At 38.3% G+C, this 26,775-nt stretch overlaps 3 protein-coding genes across 5 annotated transcripts in view; all 3 read right to left on the bottom strand.

Annotated features, from left to right (window-relative positions):
- Positions 1 to 10,593: 10,593 nt before the first annotated feature.
- The window catches only part of LOC307159815 (SUMO-conjugating enzyme UBC9-like), an 84,589-nt gene continuing 68,407 nt past the window's right edge, over positions 10,594 to 26,775 (bottom strand). The window contains exons 1-7 of one of the 3 annotated variants that reach the window (XM_079873447.1): positions 13,685 to 14,291; positions 13,378 to 13,460; positions 13,183 to 13,266; positions 12,296 to 12,368; positions 11,956 to 12,065; positions 11,268 to 11,347; positions 10,594 to 11,155 (exon numbers count right to left, since the gene is read on the bottom strand). In XM_079873447.1, the coding sequence (XP_079729573.1) occupies positions 11,092 to 11,155; positions 11,268 to 11,347; positions 11,956 to 12,065; positions 12,296 to 12,368; positions 13,183 to 13,266; positions 13,378 to 13,443 (477 nt within the window). In that variant the 5' untranslated portion in view covers positions 13,444 to 13,460; positions 13,685 to 14,291 and the 3' untranslated portion in view covers positions 10,594 to 11,091. Of the gene's footprint in view, positions 11,156 to 11,267; positions 11,348 to 11,955; positions 12,066 to 12,295; positions 12,369 to 13,182; positions 13,267 to 13,377; positions 13,461 to 13,684; positions 14,292 to 26,775 lie in introns of those variants that run through there. The other 2 variants (XM_079873449.1, XM_079873448.1) reach the window with 2 other exon arrangements.
- On the bottom strand, positions 14,791 to 17,619 carry mpst (mercaptopyruvate sulfurtransferase). The gene is made up of 2 exons (XM_079885900.1): positions 16,791 to 17,619; positions 14,791 to 15,917 (listed from the first exon to the last, which is right to left on the bottom strand). Exons 1-2 carry the CDS (start codon positions 17,377 to 17,379, stop codon positions 15,616 to 15,618), a joined length of 891 nt encoding a protein of 296 aa, XP_079742026.1. The 5' UTR covers positions 17,380 to 17,619; the 3' UTR covers positions 14,791 to 15,615.
- Positions 18,747 to 25,906, bottom strand: LOC307157228 (uncharacterized protein). The gene is made up of 4 exons (XM_079869072.1): positions 25,817 to 25,906; positions 24,053 to 24,500; positions 23,533 to 23,931; positions 18,747 to 23,176 (listed from the first exon to the last, which is right to left on the bottom strand). The coding sequence occupies exons 2-4, from the start codon at positions 24,497 to 24,499 to the stop codon at positions 19,301 to 19,303; spliced, it is 4,722 nt and encodes a 1,573-aa protein (XP_079725198.1). The 5' UTR covers position 24,500; positions 25,817 to 25,906; the 3' UTR covers positions 18,747 to 19,300.

Genomic DNA, 26,775 nt, shown 5'->3' with positions numbered 1-26,775 from the left:
CAGAACCAACATGAGTATATTGCAGATATCATTAATTCAAGATTTAAAGTGATTCATGACTCAATAATTTATTCTGATTCAAGGGGAATCAGAATGCCATCCTGACTGGACGAGAGGAGGAGCTGGGGATGGAGGAGGGTAATTAGCTCCTAAGTAACGCTATAGCTGCTGATAATACTGAAGGAGCTTATATATGTATACAGTGATAGGCGTCATATTCCTATAGGTAGACATGGATCAGCTGAGAGTCAGCTGATGCGAGCTTGACTAACGTGACATGCCAGAACTGACGCTACGCTTAATGTAAGTGGCTGGTAAACTGGGAGAAGAATAGAGTAAACTTTATAGTTACTTATGCCCACTATGTGTGTCTGATATGAATAAAACATGTATAATAAATAAAACAAATAATTTTTGAATGGATTGTTATTGCTGCTTCCATTTTGTTACTGCTTCTTCCATAGACATCAGTGAGTATTTTACAAACTCTAAATGTTTTGTTTTACTATCGCTAATGTGTATTTAAATGTCTGAAACCTAAAATAAACATTATGTGGTTGAAAACAGTGTATAGTTGTGATAAATGACAAGCGCTGAGCGCATCCGTGTCTGGCTCAGCGCCAACCTAAAGCGCAAAAGCACAGTTTGAATCTGGCAGTTATGTGACGTAACTGAATTTTCTAAATCCAAAGTCAATTGCAAAGCGAGGTAGATATGAATAAAAAAAAAGCTCACCAAAAGTTATCACGTCGGGGTCGCCAAAAACTGTAAGGCTAGAAGTTTAAGCTGGTATTTTGAGGCAATAATCAGAAAAAAATGCAGTTGAAGAATGGCGTGCATAATTCAATTACTTATCTGAATCCAATATAATTAATCTGACTTCCATTAATGTTGTTGTTGTCCTTTAACCTCTTATTCTTTAAAGGTAAGCTTTTTTAGAACTGATAGGAAAACATAGGATTTAACCTGAACATTTAGATATCAAAAGTTACAATCACTTTAGCTTTTTAACAGTTATCAGCAGTGAGAGTAAATATTCTCAAAGCCTTTAAAGCAGGCAAAGTCTTTATTAAGTTACATGTTTAAATATACAGACAGTAGAATGGAAAGACTTTAGAGAAAAACTGTGCTGTAACAATGAATGCACTGCTTTGTAGAAGAGGGAGGCAGAGTAAAAGCCTTTCTCCAGTATGATCATATGCACTGGTGTGCAGAAGGGGCAGGGTAAAAGACTTTCTCCAAAATCAGCAGTCTCTTATGCCTTCTTATACCCTGAGCCAAGCATTGTAAAACTAGCCTGGTTAAAACCAGACCATTCTCAGTAGTAACTGAGTTATGGTCTGGCAAAGCTTCATTAATAACTCATTTCCAAAGGGGCGTCACCAACGGACGTCGCTCAAATGCCTCTGGGTGCAATTGGATAGACCTAAAACCAATCAGAGCGATTGTCATCGTGTAAAGCCATATGCTGCGTCCTAATTCGCCATAAAAGTATGTACTCTTTTTGTGAAGAAAAGGTATTTACCTTTGAATGTGTAGCAAAAAAGTAGGCAAGCTTTGGGACATACTACTTCGTCATCTTTATCGGACGGATCTGTCGCGTGCATCCTGTCACGTAAACTGCCCTGTCAATCATCTTGTCACAGTTAAAATCCTCTATTAAATCTAATTTAATTTCCTACCGTTTCGGAGAGAAATGTAGTAGCACGTTCATCTGCCAGTGGGTCTTTCATGGAGACTGTCCTCATGTGTTTGCAATTTGAATATAATAATGCATTTAAAAGTTGCTGCGCTTCACCAACGGACGTCGCTCAAATGCCTCTGGGCGCAATTGGATAGACCTAAAACCAATCAGAGCGATCGTCATCGTGTAAAGCCCGCCCCAACGTTTCTGATTGGTGCCGCAATTTCGACGGATTAGAAATGGGCTTGAATGAGCTCTTTGCCAGACTACTTGCAGAACAAATCTAAATTTGCCAGAAGTTGTCTGGGTTTTCCCAGGCTATTGTAAAACAGGAGTGGAATACAAACACCAAATCCAATTGACAGAATCCAAGTAACCTGAAGGCAAATGGTGGTGGTCTACAAAGGGAGAAGTGAATTAACATATTCTCCTCAATGGATGTTTAAGCAATAGTTCCTAGACTTGTCTGTACATTAGAATACTTTAATGTCTCTAAGTTCACCACAATTCTACTCAGTTTATAAGCTCTTAGATAAGTCTTGTCCAGTGAAGCAAATTGTTTAGATGTGTATTAGAGGTGCAAGCAACTCTGCTTCATCAGACAGAATTGTCCCAACAGTCATATTAATGAATCCCTTGCACCAGATTTGTATTTGTATTTGTATTTTATCATTACAGTGATGATGAATGTCATTTTCCCACATTTAATTCACATGAATGAAGCTACCCATCTGATGCTCTGAGAACAAGATATGCTCTTTGGTGCTTGCGCTGGTGTAGTCGTGTCTTGGGATGATCTGAATTTGACCTGGGTGTTATACTAGACTGCAACCTGTCTTTTGAAAATCATATTTCATATGTTACAAGAACAGCCTTTTTCCACCTTAGAAACATTGCTAAGCTATGTAACATGCTATCAGTTTCTGATGCAGAAAAGTTAGTTCATGCATTCATGACATCGAGACTAGATTACTGTAATGCTTTATTAGCTGGTTGTCCTGCATCCTCAATAAACAAGCTACAGTTAGTCCAAAATGCAGCCGCTAGAGTTCTTACTAGATCAAGAAAATATGATCATATAACACCGATTTTAACATCACTACATTGGTTACCTATAAAGTCCGTATTAATTACAAGGTATTGCTACTGACTTATAAAGCCCTAAACGGCTTAGCTCCAGTCTATTTAACGGACCTTCTATCGCCCTATAATCCATCGCGCTCTTTAAGATCACTAAATTCGAGGCTTTTGGTCATACCTAGGATATCCAGGTCCACCAAAGGAGGGAGAGCATTTTCACATTTAGCTCCAAAACTCTGGAATAGTCTTCCAGATACTGCTCGTTGCTCAGATTTGCTCTCCCAGTTTAAAACTAGATTAAAGACGCATCTCTTCAGCCAGGCATTCTTATAATATTTTAATCTTACAGTTAAATCCGACCTCTAGTTCATAGACGCCAGAGGAGAACTGGCCCCCGACTGAGCCCGGGTTCTCCCAAGGTTTTTTTTTTTCTCCATCAGGTCACCTGATGGAGTTTTTTCGGTTCCTTGCCACTGTTGCCTTTGGCTTGCTCAGTTGGGGATATTTAATTTAATTAATCAATCAACAATACTATTGATCAGCATTACCAAACGTGGACGTTTTCCACTAGAATTATTTTAATTTAATACTGTGAAGCTGCTTTGATACAATCTGTATTGTGAAAAGCGCTATATAAATAAACTTGACTTGACTTGACTTGAATTTGACCTTTCCAGCCCTACACACACTTGCAGGCATTCCGGAAGCCGTTGTTTTAGGAGGTGCCTGATGGCTGTTAACAGAGACACAATGGTGGGAGTGTGTCTAAGATAAATGTTTTGAGAGCAGGTCGGGGAGTTTGCATTTAACTGGTGCTTCCCTTAGAATATCCCCCTAAATTATTGGAAATGTACACTTTCCATTTAGTCATATCTGCTTAAAATGTCACTGTCTCCTCTGTTGCTATTGGTTGTCCTAACACTGACTGACATAATTCTTTAGCAGTATATTTGCATGCATCCACCATACATCCACAATTTTTAATACATTTTTAAAATAGTTTACTTCCTTGTTAAGAAAAATGCCTATACCTGCTGTATAAAAGTTTAAGACAAAAGGCAACTTTCTCCATGCAGAAGATTTCTGAAAATGGCTTGGTTTTCATTTGAAATTCAACACCAGAACTTTAACTCTTTGCTATAAAAGTCTTTAACACCAGGATTTTAACTCTGGCGATTTAAGGGACTACTGAAGTACTAGAGCAGGAAAGAGTTGCACCAATATACGCTCAGCCCTACAATTTCAGTTATTCTCTAGTATTTCGCTCATGCCTATTATCGGAAAGACACTTATTTTTTCTATCAGCTGACCTGCTGCAAAGTCAGTTGTTCTATTCAGTCACTGCATTTGACTCGTGTTATACACATGGCACACAAAGTGCAACAATTAGCAGCTGAAGTGTGAGTAGGAGGGTCCATGCGTGAATACTGAGGCTCACGTGTGGTTATATATATATAAGTGTGTGTGTGTTTGTGTTTGTGTATGAGTATAGCTAAAAGTGTGTGGGTGCTGTGATAACACTTCTCTGAAGGTGCGATTGTTAATTTGGTGTGGTTTTCGAAAATGTCAAGCTCATTTGGACACGCCCTTGGCCTCCATTTCCTTCAGCAGCTTATGCAGTCGCTTGTTGAGAAAGTTCTGCTCTGTCCACTTCACTGCAAGGGGAAAGAAGAAAGAAGAACAAGAAAAATGTGGCTTAGATGAGGCATTTGTGATACTTCCTTTGTAACTATATATATATATATTTACCTAATTTTAAGACCTGCTAAAGACCAGGTGATTTTTTTTTTATGTCCTAGAACTCAACAGGGTGTACTTTTTCTCTTAGTCATTTTAACATGACTAAGTCATGTAAAAAAAAATAATAATAATTTTACTAATATATATATATATATATATATATATATATATATATATATATATATATATATATATATATATATATATATATATATATATACACACACAGTGGGAAGAACAAGTATTTGATACTCTGCTGATTTTGCAGGTTTTCCCGCTTACAAAGCATGTAGAAGCAGTGTTGGGGAAAGTTACTTTTAAAAGTAATGCATTACAATATTGCGTTACTCCCCAAAAAAGTAACTAATTGCATTACTTAGTTACTTTTTATGAAAAGTAATGTGTTACATTACTTTTACGTTACTTTTTCTTCTCACCTGGGCTGGGCTTGCTTGTTTGTTTTTTTAATAACAAAACCAACAAAAAAGTTATATTTTTGGCAAATGTTAAGGCCCTTTCACACCAAAAGTGAACTGAATAAGCCTCAGGCTGAAGGAAATGTATATTTACGCTTGTACAGTAAAGGGTGCCACTTGCCCTGCTGTTCTGGATTAAAGAACAATAATATACAGGAGAAGGAAGTTCAACACTCTTATTTCTAAATCTTAAGTAATTTTTGCTTATTAGTATGGTTGAATTAGATCATTGAAGGTCAGCAGCAAAGACATTAATAAAGTTAGATTAAATTCACAAAGTATATTTGTGTAATTTAATAGTTAATTATAAAAGTTGAGTAAAAAAAAGTTGAGATTGCATTTTACTGTTTTTATTTATTTTGAGCAGTGAGATGAGTAAGTTCACATTTAACTACAATAACCATCATGTTTACACAGCGCACACACCACCACCTCACTTTGTTTCTCTCAACATGGGGACAGGAGAGCTGTCAGTCAATAAATGTGAAAAAGTAACTAGCGTTACTTATTTGGAAAAGTAACTTAGATATTTTATTGCAAATTGAAAAAGTAATGCATTACTTTACTAGTTACTTGAAAAAGTAATCTGATTACGTAACTCAAGTTACTTGTAATGAGTTACCCCCAACACTGTGTAGAAGTAATGTATTTGCATTTTATTACATGACATAAGCATTTGATACATCAGAAAAGCAGAACTTAATATTTGGTACAGAAACCTTTGTTTGCAATTACAGAGATCATACGTTTCCTGTAGTTTTTGACCAGGTTTGCACACACTGCAGCAGGGATTTTGGCCCACTCCTCCATACAGACCTTCTCCAGATCCTTCAGGTTTCGGGGCTGTCGCTGGGCAATACGGTCTTTCAGCTCCCTCCAAAGATTTTCTATTGGGTTCAGGTCTGGAGACTGGCTAGGCCACTTCAGGACCTTGAGATGCTTCTTACGGAGCCGCTCCTTAGTTGCCCTGGCTGTGTGTTTCGGGTTGTTGTCATGCTGGAAGACCCAGCCACGACACATCTTCAATGCTCTTACTGAGGGAAGGAGGTTGTTGGCCAAGATCTCGCGATACATGGCCCCATCCATCCTCCCCTCAATACGGTGCAGTCGTCCTGTCCCCTTTGCAGAAAAGCATCCCCAAAGAATGATGTTTCCACCTCCATGCTTCACGGTTGGGATGGTGTTCTTGGGGTTGTACTCATCCTTCTTCTTCCTCCAAACACAGCGAGTGGAGTTTAGACCAAAAAGCTCTATTTTTGTCTCATCAGACCACATGACCTTCTCCCATTCCTCCTCTGGATCATACAAATGGTCATTGGTAAACTTCAGACGGGCCTGGACATGCGCTGGCTTGAGCAGGGGGACTTTGCGTGCGCTGCAGGATTTTAATCCATGACGGCGTAGTGTGTTACTAATGGTTTTCTTTGAGACTGTGGTCCCAGCTCTCTTCAGGTCATTGACCAAGTGCTGCTGTGTAGTTCTGGGCTGATCCCTCATCTTCCTCATGATCATTGATGCCCCGCGAGGTGAGATCTTGCATGGTGCCCCAGACAGAGGGAGATTGACCATCATCTTGAACTTCTTCCATTTTCTAATAATTGCGCCAACAGTTGTTGCCTTCTCACCAAGCTGCTTGGCTATTGTCCTGTAGCCCATCCCAGCCTTGTGCAGGTCTACAATTTTATCCCTGATGTCCTTACACAGCTCTCTGGTCTTGGCCATTGTGGAGAGGTTGGAGTCTGTTTGATTGAGTGTGTGGACAGGGGTCTTTTATACAGGTAACAAGTTCAAACAGGTGCAGTTAATACAGGTAATGAGTGGAGAACAGGAGGGCTTCTTAAAGAAAAACTAACAGGTCTGTGAGAGCCAGAATTCTTACCAGTTGGTAGGTGATCAAATACTTATGTCATGCAATAAAATGCAAATTAATCATTTAAAAATCATATAATGTGATTTTCTGGATTTTTGTTTTAGATTCCGTCTCTCACAGTTGAAGTGTATCCATCATAAAAATTACAGACCTCTACATGCTTTGTAAGTAGGAAAACCTGCAAAATCGGCAGTGTATCAAATACTTGTTCTCCCCACTGTATATATATATATATATAATGAGCCAAATGCGGGTGGATTTCAGCTGTGGCGTGCAACGCAGTAACTCCTACTAGCCACTTTGGCGGATTGAATTTTATATAATATATATTTTTCAGTTGTAGTCTTTAAAAAAGACATCTGAAATAATAAACTAAGTGCAATGCAGAGTTGTCAAAAATATAGATTTGATTGACACAAACATTTTAGAGTGGCCTTTTATTGTGGCAAGCCTAAGGCACACCTGTGCAATAATCATGCTGTCCAATCAGCATCTTGATATTCCACACCTGTGAGGTGGATGGATTATCTTAGTCTTAAGTAGACTTGGATAGTCTTAGATCTTTGAGTTCAGCTCATGAAAAATGGGGGCAAAAACAAAAGTTTTGCGTTTATAATTTTACTAATTCCAATTCACACCCAAAGTGCACTCACATAAAGGCAAGTATATTGGCTATATAAAACAGTATAATGGGTCTGTGCGTCAGGTCTTTAAAGTGACAGCAGCCTAATATACCGGCTGCCAAATTAGGAGGTAATATTAAAAATATCTATATGGCAGTTTTTCCCTATGGTATCGATGTCAAAATTGTGGCCAGTTAAAATGCTGAGTGGCTAGTAACTTTGGAAAACCACTAGCCACAGTAGCTGGTGAGCAAAAAAGTTAATGTATCAAAAACGGTATATTAGGCTGCTGTCACTTTAAAGACCTGACGCACAGACCCATTATACTGTTTTATATAGCCAATATACTTGCCTTTATGTGAGTGCACTTTGGGTGTGAATTGGAATTAGTAAAATTATAAACGCAAAACTTTTGTTTTTGCCCCCATTTTTCATGAGCTGAACTCAAAGATCTAAGACTATCCAAGTCTACTTAAGACTAAGATAATCCATCCACCTCACAGGTGTGGAATATCAAGATGCTGATTGGACAGCATGATTATTGCACAGGTGTGCCTTAGGCTGGCCACCATAAAAGGCCACTATAAAATGTGCAGTTTTACTGTATTTACTGTACCACTACAAATGGTCTGAGGCCGGTTGGATGTACTGCCAAATTCTCTGGAACGCCTTTGGAGACGGCTTATGGTAGAGAAATGAACATTCAATTCACGGGCAACAGCTCTGGTGGACATTCCTGCAGTCAGCATGACAATTGAACGCTCTCTCAAAACTTGCGACATCTGTCGTTGCATTGTGCTGTGTGATAAAACTGCACATTTTAGAGTGGCTTTTTATTGTGGCCATAAGGCACACCTGTGCAATAATCATGCTGTCTAATCAGCATCTTGATATGCCACACCTATGAGGTGGATGGATTATCTCGCCAAAGGAGAAGTGCTCACTAACACAGATTTAGACAGATTTGTGAACAATATTTGAGAGAAATAGGCATTTTGTGTACATAGAAAAAGTCTTAGATCTTTGAGCTCAGCTCATGAAAAATGGGGGCAAAAACAATAGTGAATTCGTTTATAATTTTATTAAGATTCGTTTATAATTTTGTTCAGTGTAGGTTTTATTTAATATACTGTTCTTGAAACTCCAGGAACCACAAAATTAATTGTGGTTAATAAGTAAATTGATAAAGATCTGATCTTAATGTAGGTCAAATGTATGCAGAAATACAGTAAATGTGCTGCAATTAAGGTTAGAGATTAAACAGAAGCTGATAAAAGAAAGGTGAAAATATCCCATCGAGGGACCAGAATATCATATAGACTAATGGCTGGAGTCTTTTGAATTAGGCCAAAGAACAACCACTTAGCAACCACTCAGTACACCCCAGTAACCATATAGCAACATGCTAAAAACCACTCAGAATATTATAGCAACCACAAAATATAAAAAATGTACGTGGCGTTTAAACGATGCTCAGTTGACACTGAAGTGTCCAAATTGTTCCAAGAAAATATCTACTACACCCTTACACCACCAGCAGCAGCCAGAACTGTCGATTCAGGCAGGATGGATCATTGCTTATGTTGTTTACGCCAAATTATTACCCTACCATCAAAATGTCGCAGCAGAAATCGAGACTCATCTGACCAGGCAACGTTTTTCCAGTCTTCTAATGTCCAGGTTTGGTGAGTCCATATGAATTGTAGCCTCAGTTTCCCATTCTCAGCTGACAGGAGTGGCACTCGGTGTGGTCTTCTGCTGCTTTAATCCATCTGCTCCAAGGTTTGACGTGTTTTGCGTTCACAGATGCTCTTCCGTAGACCTCAGTTATAATGAGTGGAGTTACTGTTGCCTTTGTGTTAACTCGAACCAGTCTAGCCATTCCTATATCATTCTAATACTTTTAATATAATTTTAATAAATAATTTTAAGTCATCCTGAGTCCCCACAGGCCCCCTGGTTGAGATCTATTTATTTGAGAAATGAGCGAACAGGATTCCAATCTTCAAGCTTACCTAAGTGATCTGTTTTGTGGCCGTGCGAGTGCACTGCATCTTGGGTAAATGCTGGTAGATGATGACGAGTAAATGAGTCCTTAACCAAAGATGACCACACAACCGAGGGCCCTGTGAAAAAAAACACATACATGATTTCTAATGAACAGATATGGGATTTGGTAATTGGTGTGTTTATGTAATATACCAAAAGGATGCAATTTGTGAATTTGTGTTCAAGGCACACCAGGGAAGACGTTTGCACGCAGATAGAGGCCCATCATATTATAGGATCTGTGCTCATCTGTGCTATCTGAGCCTGTATCAGTGTAATGAGGAGCACAAAGAGGAGGAACCTGCGGGCAGTGCATTCTGCACACCTGAATATATGCACATAAATACACATATGCATGATGATATGAACAATTTCAATGTCATAAAATGGTCAATGTTGTGGTGCAGATTGCAGAATGGACCTGATTGCAGCCATTTGTCCTCTTCTCTGATTGGCTGATGGTGTTCATCCTCAAATTGTCCTATCAATAAATATAATTTATCAGCATGATAACCAAAGTTACTACTACTGTCCTGATATTTGCATCTTTAACCTGACAAACATGCTTGGAAATAGACAAATGATCAAGATTCAAAACTGTGCAAATACATGCAGGGTACTTTAGTAATATGACGAATTATAAACTGTTGATGCAACATAAAAAATACGCCAGGTTCACTTTGCCATCACAAGCTTGCTAGACACAAGAGTCATTAAGTACTTCATACAATTAAATTTCCATTATAACGATTAGGTTGACTGGACAAATGTCCTGAAACCAAAGTGAATAAAAAAGTAAAAATTATAATAAAATAAAACAGAATCAAGCTTTTGAAAAGTAAGAGGAGGTACCTACCGACCAGCGATTGGTCATGATGTGGTTGGAGTGGGGGTGAAACTCTACCTGCGACATTAATAAATCATTGACTTCTACAGAGCATCAATGGTTAGTGCAATCATGAACGTCACACACACATGCCAAAGCACCATAACGACAGTTTGTTTGCATAATTAAAGTTAGTTTAAAAATAAAACTATTAATTACAATATAAATTACATGAACAACAAGGCTTGTAGCAACCACTTCTTTTTATTTCAAATAATACATACTCATACATATATTACGGCCACACATATTTTAATTAATGTAATGAAACGATAAAAAAAGTAAATAAAAGTCAATTATAAAGTCAAGTAAATAATTTTCAATATTTATACTATATATACAGAAACCCTCCACCTTTACCATCTCTGCTCTGTGTAAAAGTTGATTTTGAACAACTGATCTGCAAACAATTTTTATTTTATTTTTTTACCATGACTTTGTAAAACACTGGTCACAGATCAGCAGCCAACTTTAACTTCTATCTTGGTTGCTTTCATCTTAAAGAGTTGTTTTACACCCATCCTCATTTGGTTCGAAGCCAACTTGAACAAATCTCTATGTCAACTTTCAACTGCAGTTTTGGGATTTTCATTGAGTGGTGAAGGATTCTGGAGCATCAGAATGGCAGCTATGTGGGAACTGGATCTGTTCGGCACAGGCTTTCAGATTGTGCACTTGTTGTTCTATGTGGGAGCGAATCTTTTAGCTTGTGCCCTCACGCGCTTTTCGTAGTCCATCCTGTTTTGACTGTAGAAGAATGAGAGAGAGATAAGATCAATGATGTGGGCTTGACATCGGTTGAAAGTAAACAGTACAATCTAATATTAAAAGGTGCTTGTGATGTTTGGCTGAACTTTACCAGTATGTCGTATATGCCTCTGCCTGTGCTGGGTCCTGAATGTTGGGCTCATTAAGAAGTTCCTGGATGCCCAACAAAATCTACACAGCCACAAGAACACAATGACATACAAAAGCTCACTGCTTATAGGCCCAAAAGGTTTGTTCAAATGATTTATGACCTTATGAGCAACAATGACCTCAAAGTATTTTAATCATGATTAGGTGTACACAACCATTCAAAAAGTTTGGGGTCTGCAAGTAAAAAAAAAAAAAAGATAATAATACTTTAATTCACCAATAATTCATTTAATTGATCAAAAGTGACAGTAAATACATTTATAATGTTACAAAAGATTTCTATTCATTTTGAACTTTCTATTCATCAAAGAATCCTGAAAAAAAATTCTCACGGTTTGCACAAAAATATTAAGCAGCACAACTGTTTTCAACATTGATAATAATAATAAATGTTTCTTGAGCAGCAAATCATCATATTATAATGATTTCTGAAGGATCATGTGACACTGAAGACTGGAGTAATGATGCTGAAAATTCAGATTTGCCATTACAGGAATAAACTACATTTTAAAATAAATTAATATAGAAAACAATGCCTTTAATTTTTTACAGAGCCTTAAACCTTTGAACGCTAGTGTATAACTGCACAAATTGTGTTTGTGTGTGTGTGTGAGTGTGTTTTTGCATACTTGTTTGATGGTGATGGCTGGCCTCCAATCCTTCTCTTCCTCCAGTATGGACAGACACACTGTACCTGAAGGATAGACGTTTGGGTGGAAGATCGGAGGTTCAAACTTGCCTGAGAACAAAATTAATGCGTCAGGTTTGTTTCCACAATACATATTGTTTTAAAGCAGCTTTACAACAGTCTTTAAGTGCTAATGAACAGCCTTACAAAAATATGCAAGGGGTATAATCAGAGTTCAACAAATAAAAACACCTCTAAAGGGTGTGGTGACAATGACAATAATAAACAATATAAAAACAAACGTTTAGAGTATAACATCTCTTATAGAGGAGAAAACTCACATTTGGGTGGTGAAGATGGATAGTCATCCTTAAACAACATTCTCAGTTTGTACAAACCTCCCTCCCAAAGAGTCTACAGGACACAGACCGACAGATTTTAAAACACTATGACTGGTTCACAGTTCAAACATGATATTTGACATGAGTCTCTGAATTAGTCCAAGATACCATAGATTCCTATTTGTATGTAGGCATGTCATATAGGCTAGGTGATAAGAACCGCCTTAAAACCGTAATATGCATAATTCAAGCAAAAGAGACAAATAATAAAAATAAGGTATTAATAGCCTACTACAAAAACACTCACAAACATATTTTTAATTAATATTTACTTATTTTTATTATTCATTATATATAGACACACAACCTAGACAAATTATGTATGTACACAAAAGACAAGACAGATCTGCATGTATACCAACCTAATATGTACAGATACAATTATGCAGGGGAATGTAAATAAGAAAAGGAGTAGGATATGTTAAACAAATATGTACATGTGTACAAATGTTAAATATAAGTATAAAAATCCCCCTTGACAAATATTCCGATCGAGGATTAATCTAGAACTCTATGGTCCGGTTTCACAGACAGGGTTTAGATTAAGCCAGGATTAGGCCTTAGTTCAATTAGGGCATTTAAGAAACTTTAATAAACGTGACTTAGTAAAAAAACATTACTGGTGTGCATCTTGAGACAAAACAACGGCACTGACATATTTTAAGATGTCAGTTCAAGTTACTTTCAGTTAAAACAGCTCAAACATGAATTTTAGTCTGGGATTAGACTAAAGCCTTGTCTGTGAAACCGGAGGTTAGTAACTTGATCTAAAACTTAATTTAGACGGGATTTGTTTGAGAAGAAAGATTGTCGATTTGGAAACTAACCCCCTTTTTTCCTGGTATCGCACACTCCCAATTCATGAGATTCATGGTGCCATCTGGGTTCTTGGTTGGTACAGCCACAAAACCCTACATAGAAACAATAAAAGGTACCACAGCGCAAATTATAGTTATAAATTATATATATTTTGTCAAGTTCTGCACATTTGATCTTGTGTAGGCTATCTGTGAGTCCCTTACAAAAGGATGATCTTTCCTCCAGGCTTTGCGCTCCTGTGACAGTCTACTCAAAGCAATTCCAGACATGACTCAACAGCGCCACCCTGCGGGCAGAAAAACACACCATCAAACGTGTCGTCGGTGCATCCGTAAAGACAGAAATACACATTATAGATGAGCTTATATGAATATAATGTCTGAAGATACATCACATTAAGTTTTAAGTTGAACCACTTTCAATTTTGTGAGCGACTACTTCGCTACAACACTCATATCACCATTAGCATCATACGCCACTAACTGTCAACAATTACAGTCGCTGGCTTACCTTAAACAAATGTTTTAAAATGCCTTTCCAGCCAATACCAAACGGTTTTAGTCAATGGTTTTTAGCGAACTCCAAAACAAAATCTCGAAATGTTAAAACGATCCAAAGGTGTAACGTTAAGGAAGATACCTCGCGACCACTTAGTGCTCACGACTCGAACTGGCGTTTGATCAACTGTTTGATTTTGAATTTTAAAAATCCAAATGAATTTGCCAAACTAATCGTATAATAGATTTAAAATTACACCTAGCTTTTGTCTAAAATGTCGGCAAAATAGACAAACAACGTTAAGTTATGAAGACAGTGGAATGGAGAGCAGCGTCTGTTTGTTTTCATTCGCAGGACCATCAGGCAATGATAGAGGCGACTATGGATGCGTCCATTAAAAATGTGGCATGAGGGGTAGAAAGACCGACATTTGAAAATCCACGCGGGAGATCTACATGGGCTCTCAAGTCTCACGCATTTCAACCAGTTCACACGCCTTGTATTTCTCACGCTGAGAGCTAAGGGATAACTTGTCCCGCTATACAATTAATGGACAAAGGGAAGGCAAAAGGATGGAAGTTCGGCAATTATACTCCGTTTAATGCTAGCTACCAGCAGCCAATCAGAAATTAGAATTCGTTGTATCCGGGTAAATTACGTGTTCCAGCTTCAACCACCTACGTTACTAGGCAACACGCACGAGAGTCGATTTGGTAGGCTGTCTAAGATTGCCAAACTGGTTTTAGATCTTCCCCACTCGAATGCAGATGCAGAGAGAGTGTTCTCCATGGTGGGTTTGAACAAAACCAAAACAAGGAACAATTTAGCTCTGGATATCGAACGCAATCTTCCATCATGTGAAAATGGCTGGCCTTGAGCAACAGTGCTTTAAGTGGGAGCCCCCTACCCCAGCAGTCATCAAGGCATCAACATGTGCAACTAATACTTACAACACAAAACACCATTCATAAGCTAAATGTGTACACACACAAACACACACCTTGACATACATGCTCAGGGCAAGTTGTTATGACTGAGTATGTACATTGAGCACTGATGTTCAGTTGGCTCGTTGGGGGCCAAATTTCATTTAATTTTTTTTATAAATTTGTATTTTTGAAATATCTAAAACTATTTATTTTATTTGGATGAATTTGTCTGTCTTTTATCATATTTACCAATTGTTATAATTTCCATTTGTGCTGGTCAATTATGAACAAAAGGCAAAATTGAACTGCTAGCAAAAATTGAGCGAATTGGGTGGGGCCGAGGGGCCGCTGCTGCAAATATTTGGAAATAATATTTGCAAATATAACAGATCTCACTCCAAACTTTTGATAAAACTTGAGAGCCCATGTTTATGTGTAAGTTGACATAATTCATCAGTGAGGGCAATATGATAAAATGCCCCTCATGCGTGTATTGTTGAAACTATTTGTTTTAAACACTGGCACACAAGACATGAGATATTTGTGTATATTGCATTTATTAGATAAACAACTTGGTTAGGTCGCTAATTATAGTTTGCTTATTTATTTAAACTAGTAAAATAAAATTTCTATTTGGCATAAATCAACATTATTTTCCCCTCAAATAGGCTATCTTGTGTGCATTATTTTAAATGCACAATAATTACATTATATTTATATAGAAAATATCCTTTTAACATCATTTAGATTTTTTTAACTGATTACATTCTAGAGACTTTCTGAAATACTGAATGCTTCTGTATTCTGACAACTGAATTGAGCTATGAATTCTTGTAACTCTCTTTCTAGATTTATATAACTGTTATTTTAACCAGAAAAGGCTTATGCAGAATAGTGCAGCACTTAATAGCCTTGTTGTGCAATCATTGCAGATCAAAATGAGGCTTCTTGTGATTCCATTAGTCATCCGTTCTTTATTCAGAAGAAAACGTGTCATACGGGTCTAAGAACCCATCATGGCTGTTTTCCTTTTGCCTCAGAGATCACATGTTCAGGTGCAGCCTTGGTGAACCACTCGGACCACGCTCCATCGTACAGACAGACCCCCGGGTGGCCGCACAGGTGAGCGGCGAGGGCGATGTGACAGGCTGTCACACCTGAGCCACAGGTGACCCAGAAGGGCTTCTGCATGTCAACTCCTTTCTGCTGGAAGAGCTTGGTGAGTTCCTCCACAGGATGTTCTAGACCTGATGTCGGGTCCATGAAGCTGGGAAAAGGCATGTTGATCGATCCAGGAATATGACCAGGCTCTGTGTCTAAGATATAAAACAGAGAAATGTAGAGAAATAAAACTATGGCACTTTGGCATTTTTGATAAACAAATAAATAAATCTGTTATGTCTATAAATAAATCTTTGATTATTGTACCTTGTGTTATGTTCTATAAGAGTACTTAATACATAACTTAGAAGTCCATATGAATGTGGTCACAAAATGCATATAATAAATATACAAAAGCTAGAAACAGTATGGCACTGTATGACATTGCTTGTACTGTATTACTGTGGAGAATTAAAACACTATCAATAGTTGAAATTGATAATAGAAAAGTGCTAATATGCATTCATGCATTCATAGACTGATAGCATCTGCCTTCATTTTCTTAACTCCATTCTTCAGAGAAATTGTGTACCATAAAAATAAGCCAAAATATACATTTGTAATGTCATACAGTAAAACACTGGATACAGTAACAACATTGGATATTGTACCTTATATTGTACCTTATAAGAGTAGTTCACAAAAAAATAAAAATCCATTTGTATGTATGTATAAATTGTATAATTGAAAGTGCTTTTTACCTTTATTACCTTTGATTACCTGATTTTTAAAGGCTGATTACCTTTAAAAATAAATAAATAAATAAATAAATAAATATATATATATTCCATGAGGTCACAAAAATGCATGTATAACAATTATACAAATGTTAAAAAATGTTGCTTAAAATAGTTAACAATGAAAAATTGTCTTGTTTTCCACCACAAATATCCTTAAATCAAAATATTACTTGAAATATCTACATTGTATGTCTTTTTTTTTTTTCTTTCTCAAGTAAACATTATAATGTTTGTTTAGATATTTGCACTAGGAAAAAAAATGTGTGACAGGTCACAATCCATACTTACTTGCCCTTGGCTCTGGTTCAACCCCACGAAATCTTCCATTGGCTCTGGCGTCGACTACTTGAAATTCATTGGTTTTAATGTTGTTCAAAACGTCTTCATAAGTTCTGACCCAGGACTTGTTAAAGGACGCTCTGAACTCGGCACGCGCTGGTTTACTATATTGCTCGGTAACGGGATGACCCTCTCTTAACCAGTTCTTTAACCCACCGTCCAAAACCGACACGGAATTGTGTCCAAACACCCTAAACATCCACCACACCCGTGGCGCAGAGAACGAGCCAAAGTCGCTAGCATCGTAAACGACGACATGAGTGTTGTTCCCTATTCCCAGATTACCCACATAGTCTGCGAACTCGCCCACGGTAGGCAGCATGTGATCAAACTCGGAGCTTTTGTCACAACACTCGTCGATGTCGAAAAACGAAGCTCCGGGAATGTGAGTTTGTTCAAACTCGACACAAGCGTTGCGTTTCATTTTAGGTAAATACCAAGATGCATCTAATATCCGCAGATTTGGTCCCACTCGGTTGCTTTTGACAGCGTCCGCGAGCCATCGCGCCGCTACGAGAGCTCGAGCTTGGGCAGCCATGTCACTCGCACGCTCCACTACAGCACTACAACCTCCCGACGGCAGTCTATGCTGCAAATTTGCGAGCAATGAATTACTGCTCAAATATTAACTTGGTGTGATATTTTGTTGACGGGAAAAGGGGGAGTATAAACCATAGGTTTTTTTTACTTATTTAACTTAAAATGTACGACCTACTTTGATTTTGTTTTAAGTACGACATACAACATTGCTAATATATGGCAGATAAATCCTTAGCAGAACCGCGAGGGGGTATAGCTCAGTGGTAGAGCATTTGACTGCAGATCAAGAGGTCCCCGGTTCAAATCCGGGTGCCCCCTGGTAAATTTATTGCATTTTTCCGTTTTGACTTTTTAAGTGATCAGTGCATTCAGTAATGAAATACATTTCAGCCAGATGTCATTAGTACAATGGCTATGATACAATATTCATTTTGTTTTTGTTGTCTTTCTGTTGTGTGTTGTCTTTGAGCTATTTAGTAAAAACACTAATTATATATTATTAAATATATGATTGCATAGTATAGATCATTTGAGTGAGTGAGTTTTTTTTAAGTTTGAAAGTTTTTGTTGTTGTTGACTAAGGCATGACTGGATGTGTCAAAAAGTTCACTCCATTCCAAAGATAAATATTCTTCTTTTCTAAGCAGTAAAGAAATGCATAAGAAATACATCATAAATACAACAATGCTGGAAAGAATTGAGTGCAAGTGATGTTTTAATTGATGCAAAGGGTTAATAGCCTTGTGCAAGGTTTCTGAAATAAACTAAATGAATCACTCGAATACATGCACTGTGATGATGAATATAATATGAAATTGTTTAGCTCTCTGAGTAGAAGAGTTGTAACTGTGACATTTTTCTAACCGACCTGTTTCATATTATCGTTTATCTCGGTTTAGCTGTGTCATGTTTTTTGGTTATGCTTACTTGTGATGCTTGTTATGCTTACTAGTACATGCTTACTATGTGACTTGTGTGAGTCAAGAGGCACTGTGTGAAAGAGGCACTGTTTTCTAGTGTTGTTGTCAGTTTGTGAAAGACTTTTTTAGCTTGTCACAAGGTATGCAGTTCTGTTGGAGTCATGAGAATATAATTACATGGTGTTGAAGGTTTTAGCACAGCTCTAATTCTTTTAGATATTGATCAAAATGAACTGTTTAGTGATTCCCATGCTTTTACGGTGTCAGCAGAACTATCCATTTGATTACTAGTGTTTAATGTGCTCTCTTGCTCATCAGTTAAAATATTTGACCAGCTACATGGCAAAAATTTAAGTTATCACATATTTTGTAAGCTAGGCTGCTTGTTCTTGTTTTTGGTTTATGTGCTCAGTGTTTATTGTTAAAACAATTAAAAGACATTAAGGGTGATTTATCTGCATTTTATTATTATAATTTGAAAGAATGTTATAAGAGTTTTATTATACAATTTTTAGTCAGTAAGCCAGTTTGTAAAGCATTCATATAATATTTTAGTAAAGTATTAAAACAGAAAAGGAAAGCAAAAAAGATACAGAGATAGAGATAAAAAAAGAAATACAGTGTTGTGATATGTAAGTGCAGTATTTAAAATTCTGCAATACTCAAAAAGGTACATCAGTTCTTACAAACATATTTTTTAAACAAAGTGGGTAAACACACAAAGTACAGCAGAAACTGAGTTACACCAAACAGTATGTAAATCAAACAGTGTAAATATTCTGTTGTCAAAAATGTAACAATCTGAAATGTATTGTAGTTATATTATAACTTTTATTTCAAGATTTCATATCCTTATTCTTGCTAAAATTCTTAAGAGTATATTTAGTATTGATTCCATACATTATATGTCATCTATAACTTTGTAACTGTCAATATAAATACTGAGTATGCTGTGTAAATTCCTTGCACAAGCTGTAGACTTTGAGGACCATGTACCATTTATGGCATAAACTTTTTGGCTTTCAGTCTGGGTATGATTTGCATGTCCCTGACATCATTGTGCTGCAGAAGCCAGCACAGGTATCTCTCTGAGCCCATTCCCCATCCACTTGTTAGAAGAGGGATGGCTTGACGCATGTTGATGTACCATTTGTATGAGTCCTCTGGTACAGCATGGTGTTGTAAGGCCTCTCGTACCATTGCAGGTGTAGAATGACGTTCCCCAAGCCCTACTGTCTCCCCTAACCCCAAGAGAAGGTCAGCTGCCTTGGCTTTGCTCCTGCCTGAACCTTCAATATATGCTTGGTAGAAGGGCACTCCAAGATGGTCCATTTCTGTCAGCCAAACAGCACCTCCATACTTTTTAATTAGGACCCTTTCTCCCTTTCGCGTTAGCTTCCTGCCAAACTGTGGTTGTCCCTCCTGAACCCACTCAAGGCAATCAGAGGATGGCATAATGTTAATCGCTTGATCCAAGGGTACTCTTGGAAGAGGTTTTTCTAAGTTCTTCAGTAGTTCTTGGGCATGAGATAGTGTACCAGCTGTGTTTAAGATAATGTCGGAATGTTGCTTTACCATTGCCTGAGTCAAATGTGCAACATAGCCTTCAGCTATAGTCATGGCAGCATCCATGTCGCCCAGAAGCTCACATTCCACATGGTAGAACTGGTTGAGATGTGTTGCGTCAGGATCTTCCCCTCTGAAACTGGGGGACACATAGTAAGCCCCAGGAAGACCATCATGAAACCTCATAAAGTACTCTAAAACAAACTGCATAGAGTCTGCCAGATATACATCTTGGCCCAACATGTTGACAAACACTGGCTCAGAATCTGACCCCAGACCCATTGGAGAGGAAATTGTGTCCGTTGTGATAGGTGTCAGTGCATAGGCATACTTGCATTTGTTGTTGAAGTACTCTACTGTGCTATGAAACAGGGTGTTTTGGATTTGAAAGAGATTGCGATACCATTTACTCTTGATGGCTAATGCTGCATGAGTCTGGGGGTCTTCCCAGGACTGAGGTGGAGTAGTCTTTGTTATCTTGGTGTGGATCTCTGTAAGGTCCTCTTTGTTAGCTGGAGGACCATCTACTGATGTTACATATCCTGTATAAGTTGGGCAGTACTGAGAAACCACAACTGGGGATTTGGGGCCATTAGGCTGATGAACTAATGGAATCAGTTTGGCATGGGCATAATCAAACTCAAACCCTTCAAATATGAGAGCTACACCATGGGCATTCATTCCTTCTTGCACAAGATGAGCAACCTTTTGTATTGCCACAAGTAGGGATGTATAGTCGCTCTCATTCAGACCGAAGATGTCACTGGTAAGAGGTTTTCTTGGCACTAGAACTGTAAAGCCTGGTGTATTTGGAAAAGGAGTAAGGAAGGCTACATGTTCATTGTCTTCCCAGACACGCCACTGTTGCTCTTCACCACGAATAATGCGGGGGAAAAGGCCGGTATCAGAAGGATCTCCATGGAAGTCAAAGCAAGAAGGGGCATTGGGTGTCGGGAGTCGAGAGCGAATCTTTGCCTGGACCTGGTCAAGAAGGGTATCTTCACATCGTGGACCACTTTTGGAGCTACAGTATCCAGGGTCATAAGGATTGAACTCCATTTCCTCAGCTAATTGAGGTTTCCAGTTTGGTTCTAGGTCATGGAGAGGCAAGACTTTGATGTAAGCTGGCTTGTCAAGTTCTGGCATGGACACAAGGGCGCAGCGATGCACACAAAGTTTCTCGCAAAGGAGATTGGCAACAGTCTGTGCCCCCTGCATCATTGCTATGTAGTCAGGTAACACTAACTGAAAGATGCTACTAGGTCCATTAATAGTCTTTCGAGTGAGAACAGTGGCTCCTGGGGTCCAAGGATTAGACTGTAGGTGAGCTACCAATTCATTAGTCTCCCAAATCACATTCACAAACTCCTTCCTAGGTCTTAAAACCTCAGTTCGAGGAATGCCACTGACCATTGAACCAACAAACATGACCCCAGCATTGGTTTCAATAACGGCTTCACCATGATGGTCTACAGCAATAATTCCTGCACACTTTTCTTCCAGATCATTGTAGATAACTTCTCGACAAGCCTGTCTGAGACTGTAACCTTTGAGGTTGTATAAGCTGGCTACTTTGTGAGCAACTGTTTGGCGTAAGAAGGCATCACCATCACCAGAGCATGTCACGGCTAGTTTCTCATCAGCATAAATTCCTGCCCCAACTATAGCGGTGTCACCGACTCTGCCTTTCCACTTGCCAACTAAACCTCCAGTGGATGTGGCTGCTGCTAACTTGCCCCACTTATCCAGCGCAACTGCACCTACAGTTTGAGGATGGTTATTCTTGCCATCACCTGACTTCATAAGCAACTCCTTGTATCTTATGTCGGTGTCAAAGTACTCTGATTTTACTGTTGTTTCTTTTTCTCCAAGACTGTTTACAAACTCTTCGGCACCTTCTCCAATCAGTAAAGAGTGCACACTCTTTTCCATAACACAGCGGGCTGCTTTTATTGGGTTTTTCACTCGTCGCAGGCAAGCCACGGATCCAGAGTTCTTCCCATGTCCATCCACAATGGTGGCTTCCATTTCATGCTCCCCATCTTGGTTATATACTGATCCCTTGCCGGCATTAAACAAGAAACAGTCCTCCAACGCAACTACACTTCTTTGTACTGCATCCAGACTACTACCTCCATGAAAAAGCACTTGTGCTCCAAGAGTTAGAGCTGTTTGAAGGGCAAATTCAATGGTCCCAATTACCTTCTCATTTAACATCATTTCCTCTCCTGCCCCACCATGGATCACTAAAGTGAAATCTGGGTGCATGGGTTTGTTTTGTCCTTGTTGCTCCACAGCTCTGACTGCATCGTCCACTGAAGATCTATTTACTAGTTTTTCTTCATTGTCTTGCAGAAGACATTCAATGGCTCCCATCTGCCCTGCAATGGCATACCTTAGTGCCAGAAGCATTACTAGTTTTAGATTGAACTCAAGTCTTTCTTTGAGATTTCCCAGGACATTGGCGAAAGTACCCTTTCCATTCAGGACCAGACGTACTTTGTCCTTCCTGCCTAGATATGTGACAGCCAGCTGGTCTGTAGCATAGACGTTACCTACAGCACACTCAACTCCCTCCATTAGATCTGACCCAGTCAAGTAAACCGAAGGGCATCCAAAAGGGTCAAGAAACTTCTTGAGTGGGTTATCTTGAGACATAGATCTGCGCAAGGCTGCCAGATGAGGCCCCACTCCAAGGCCAAGTTTTGTAGCTTTGATTAGGTTTTTGTGCTCTAAAAAGGCAAGGTGAAAGAGCTGGAAAAGCTCATTTGTGTACTGGGGAACATTGTCTGGACCAATGCAGGATGCCAATGCTGTAACAAGCTGGTGAGATCTAATAGTTGTGGAGTATGTGGGATCACAGCGGCCATGTTTAAAGTGACGCATGTGAGTAGGTGTCACCATGATGAGGCTAGTAGCTGCATCCCCAAGTGTTTGCCTCAAGGACAGCTGCAAAGTGAAATTAATCCATGCATCATATAGACTTCTGTGACCCCTTAAGGTGGTGAACACATCTGGGTAAGATGATATTTCAAAAGTCATGACTGACTGGCTGGCTTGTAGAAGGCTAGAAACAGACTGATTCGGTACAGTTATTCCTTTCAGAGGCATTTTCAGAGGTTTAGGGTGAAGAGAACCAGCATTTGAGAATGGACCTAACTTATTAGTTTGGGTGTTTATTACTATGTTTTCAGATTCCGAGAACTGCCACAGACGTTCAACAAGAAGCCCAGCTACCATTCCATCCAGGGCACTATGCTCAAACAACATGCCTGCTTGGCCATCTTTAAAAACCACCAAGTTCACCACCTGTTGATGAAGATGATAAATAGTTATGTCATTCTGCCATTCATATCTAAACATTACAGCCAGTTGAGTCTGATTTAAGCATTGCTATGGGAAGTCATTTAATCCATGAATTTCAACAGTATTTTACTTTACAGTACTTAATTTTATCTTAATAAAACATTTTTTTAAAATACCAAATTAGCAAAAGTAAAGCTTTTAAAAGCTTTGAAGTTTGGGCGCCAATTCAATTCAAATATCAATACATGGAATTTAATAAGTGATGGAATTGTTCATTTCTGGAATTTGACAAACCCCAATTGGAATTTAAGCTTACTGCTGTACAGTTCTAATTATATAAACATCCTGTTTTTACACACCTTATCATAGTATCTCAAACATCTGCTATCTTTCTCCCCTAGCCGGACTGTATTAAGTATTTCTGCAAGATCAGCTGGTGCAGGGTGGTCTTCCAGGGAAACAGCCAGAATGGCACTCTCCATCATTTCAAGTGAAACTGCTGCTTCACCCCCTGTCTTTAAGATATCCATTCTCACAGAATGCCAGGCTTGGCGATGAAGAGAAGACAGACCACAAATAACAGACGGGTCTTGTTCAGGGGGTGCTTCTGGGTGTCTCATTGCATGCACCAGTTGGGCGTAGATGTCATTGAGAGGTACAGCAGAAAGAGATTCCCTTGCACTTGGTTTCCATACAATTTGAATCGGAAATATACCCCCTCGACAGGTCAATATGGCATGAAGGCTGTCTGGGTATGTCTGGAACATTAAGGCCAAGAAAATGTCATTAAGATGAGTGAAATCGGTCATTAAAATTAGTTTTACCTAGTTAAAGTAACTTAAAATAGTAAAAACTGGAAGTTAATTTGAAAATAAATACCTTTAGCTCATCATTGCTCTTGCCTGGTAGGCGACTAGCTGCAAAAACCTGTGACTGTTGTGTTCGCTCAGTTGGTACATCCCCTTCCACCAGCAATGGTTCACTGTACAGCTTAGCAGCTGCCCACAGCAGGGCCGTAGCCCGCTCTATCTGCGCAAACTCCCCATTTAGCTTAGAGGAGGGAAGGATGGAGGGAATAGCGGTGGAATTGGGCAGAGGGTCATAGCAGGAGAGCAGCCGCTTTTTGAATTCCTCAGTCACCCAGTTCTCACGTCCAGAAGCGTGATCTTTCAGATGTTTTTGGACTTCCTGGAGTGCATCTCTTTGCTGAAAGAGGGCAGTTTTATAGTGTTGGTACTGGTCGGGATTTAAGGTGAGCTGAAGCACCCGGCTAGCTTCCTTGAGAGTAACATCCAGTTCTGGAATGGGATAATCAGGTAGCGCCATCCTACAGAGTAGAGGATAAAACTTTATAATACATGCTTAAGTTGTGTCATGTGATTTAAATTGAATATTACTATGTTTGTATGATTACACTCAGAGCATTTTCTCAGCGTACATGTAACACATGACTTTTTTTGTCATGTGCATTTCAATAATTTCATTACGAGGCTTAATAAATTGGCTTATTTTCAGCACAAAAGACTTAGTGTGATTTAGTAATGTACTTTAACTGTACAAGCATGTTTCAAAGGCATACAACACATTTAAGGATGACCACTATTAACGTACATGATGACTTAATGACATTGACAGATTCCAAATGTACAGATACTCAAAATTAACTTCTGTCAATATACCTTTTAGCCATGTGGCCATAATGAGTATAGCATGCTATTTGTATAGCCAGTCGTCATGGGAATATGTCTCATGCTGCATGTTCCTAATTTGATTTTGGCTGATTTAATCACGCGCTGTCTCTTTTTGTAACTCTTGTAATGCTGTCTTTCTTTTTTCCATTTATGGTCTCTGGTGACATGGAAGTTCACTCTAGGTGACCTTGATCATGTAGTGTCATTGATTACTTCTGAATTCATTCACTTTAAACCGGAACAACACCCATGCAAGTATTTTGAGACTGCTGTATCTTTTGCAATAAAATCTAATTTACATACTCATTCAATAAAATATGATACAATATTATTACAAAATTAATTGCCTGTAAAACATGGCATTGTCCTGCTTTAAACAGCTTAAACCACCATAAACCAGGCCAGGCTGTGAGACTAACTTAAACCGTCTCTTTTGGTTTGAGAATTATTATTATTATAACATTTTTTTTGCAAGAACTTAATACTTCTTATACTAATTTGACATTCTTATGTATGCATGTATGATTTTTTTTCTTCAGTATTTACCAAAATGTTTTTCATCACAAATGAAGCCAGGATATTTTTGCATAACCCCTCCTTGTATTTTTGTGGAAGAAATACAGAAAATAAAATAAAACACAATCTCACAATGCCATAATTACACAATTGTGAGGGCAAATAAATTAGCTTCCAGATTGAGCTTCCAACTACCAATATATTTATATAAAGTACTACACTAACAAACTAATGCACATGGCTAGTGGTTTAAAGTTTGGTTGACACTAATTCAGTGAAAACTTTACTACTTGATTTTAATGCCATTCAGGCAAAATTTAATTTCTTATCGTTTCTGATTTTCAAGTTATTTAAAGTTTGTCAACAAACTTGTGTATTTTAATGTCAGAGAAGAAACATTAAGCAAAAAAACCCAATATATAAGCATTCAACTCACCTCAGAGCAGTAAAGACTTCCAAAGTATATGTCGTCTAGTCAATGCGATGAGAGCTAGAGTGCAACAACCTTTTGTTGCAGTGAACAAACAAGAAGAGGACTGTAATCTGAACCTAGTGATTCCAATTAAGGAATTTAATTTCCTATCTCCCAATAGACGTGCAGTATAACAGGAAGACTGTCACACTGACATTCCTTTTCTTTATATGCAGTAAAAGAGTATCAGCCTTTTTGATACTACATTTTTATTCTAAAGAAAACTTCTGCAGAAGCTACTTATTTTAGTCCTCAGTCTGTATAAATTGATCTTTCTAGATTTTCTGTGTGGAAGCTGCATTTGATCCATTAGTATGCTCTGAAAAACATATTTACTGTATATACAGGGGTATTGATTTGCTGTGTGGTGTTTTAATGTGATGTGTTATGTTGTTTTTTATGTCCTTTATGATTGTTGAGCACTTTGAGCTTTAAAGTCATTTAACAGTGTTTTAGAAATAGAGGAAATGAAACAAATGAAATCGTTCAGTGATAGTCTTGTTCTATCTTTCACTCTGTGAGATTATTAATCTGATGTCTAATGTTCTTTCTGCATTCACATCCTTCCGTCATTCAGAATAACCTGCAAAATGTGATTAGACTTGAAGTTGAATTAGCTCAGTATTGCTTTATAATCTCATCCATCAGTTTTAGGATATCATAGTATGAGAGTAAAATAATCTGGACATTTGGGTAACTTGTGCTCACTGTAATCATGGTTGTCTGTAAAGGACATTGAAGTTTCATTATCTCGTTAAAAGACATCAGATGGTAGAAGACGGATAAGGAGTTCCTTAAACATGGAAACCTAAAACATGTCATGTGATGTGCTGTGTGGTGATGATTTTTGTTTCCCGTTAGCTGAACAAAGAATGTATTGAGTGAGTTATCTTGTGTGTCTCACGTGAGAAAGGCCAAATTAT

This window comes from Squalius cephalus, assembly GCF_949319135.1.
Source record: "Squalius cephalus genome assembly, chromosome: 1".
NCBI classification, from domain to species: domain Eukaryota; kingdom Metazoa; phylum Chordata; class Actinopteri; order Cypriniformes; family Leuciscidae; genus Squalius; species Squalius cephalus.
This window is presented reverse-complemented; position numbering and strand designations above follow the sequence as displayed.

What these genes read in the sequence shown, in the direction of transcription:
- mpst (XM_079885900.1), bottom strand. Translation starts at nt 17,379, where the DNA reads ATGGCTGCCCAAGCTCGAGCTCTCGTAGCGGCGCGATGGCTCGCGGAC. An exon ending in TGAACCAGAGCCAAGGGCAA is followed by an intron (nt 15,918 to 16,790) that starts GTAAGTATGGAT and finishes TTTATATCTTAG; the next exon opens with ACACAGAGCCTGGTCATATT.
- LOC307157228 (XM_079869072.1), bottom strand. Translation starts at nt 24,499, where the DNA reads ATGGCGCTACCTGATTATCCCATTCCAGAACTGGATGTTACTCTCAAG. An exon ending in AGAGCAATGATGAGCTAAAG is followed by an intron (nt 23,932 to 24,052) that starts GTATTTATTTTC and finishes TTAATGTTCCAG; the next exon opens with ACATACCCAGACAGCCTTCA. An exon ending in GTTTGAGATACTATGATAAG is followed by an intron (nt 23,177 to 23,532) that starts GTGTGTAAAAAC and finishes CTTCATCAACAG; the next exon opens with GTGGTGAACTTGGTGGTTTT.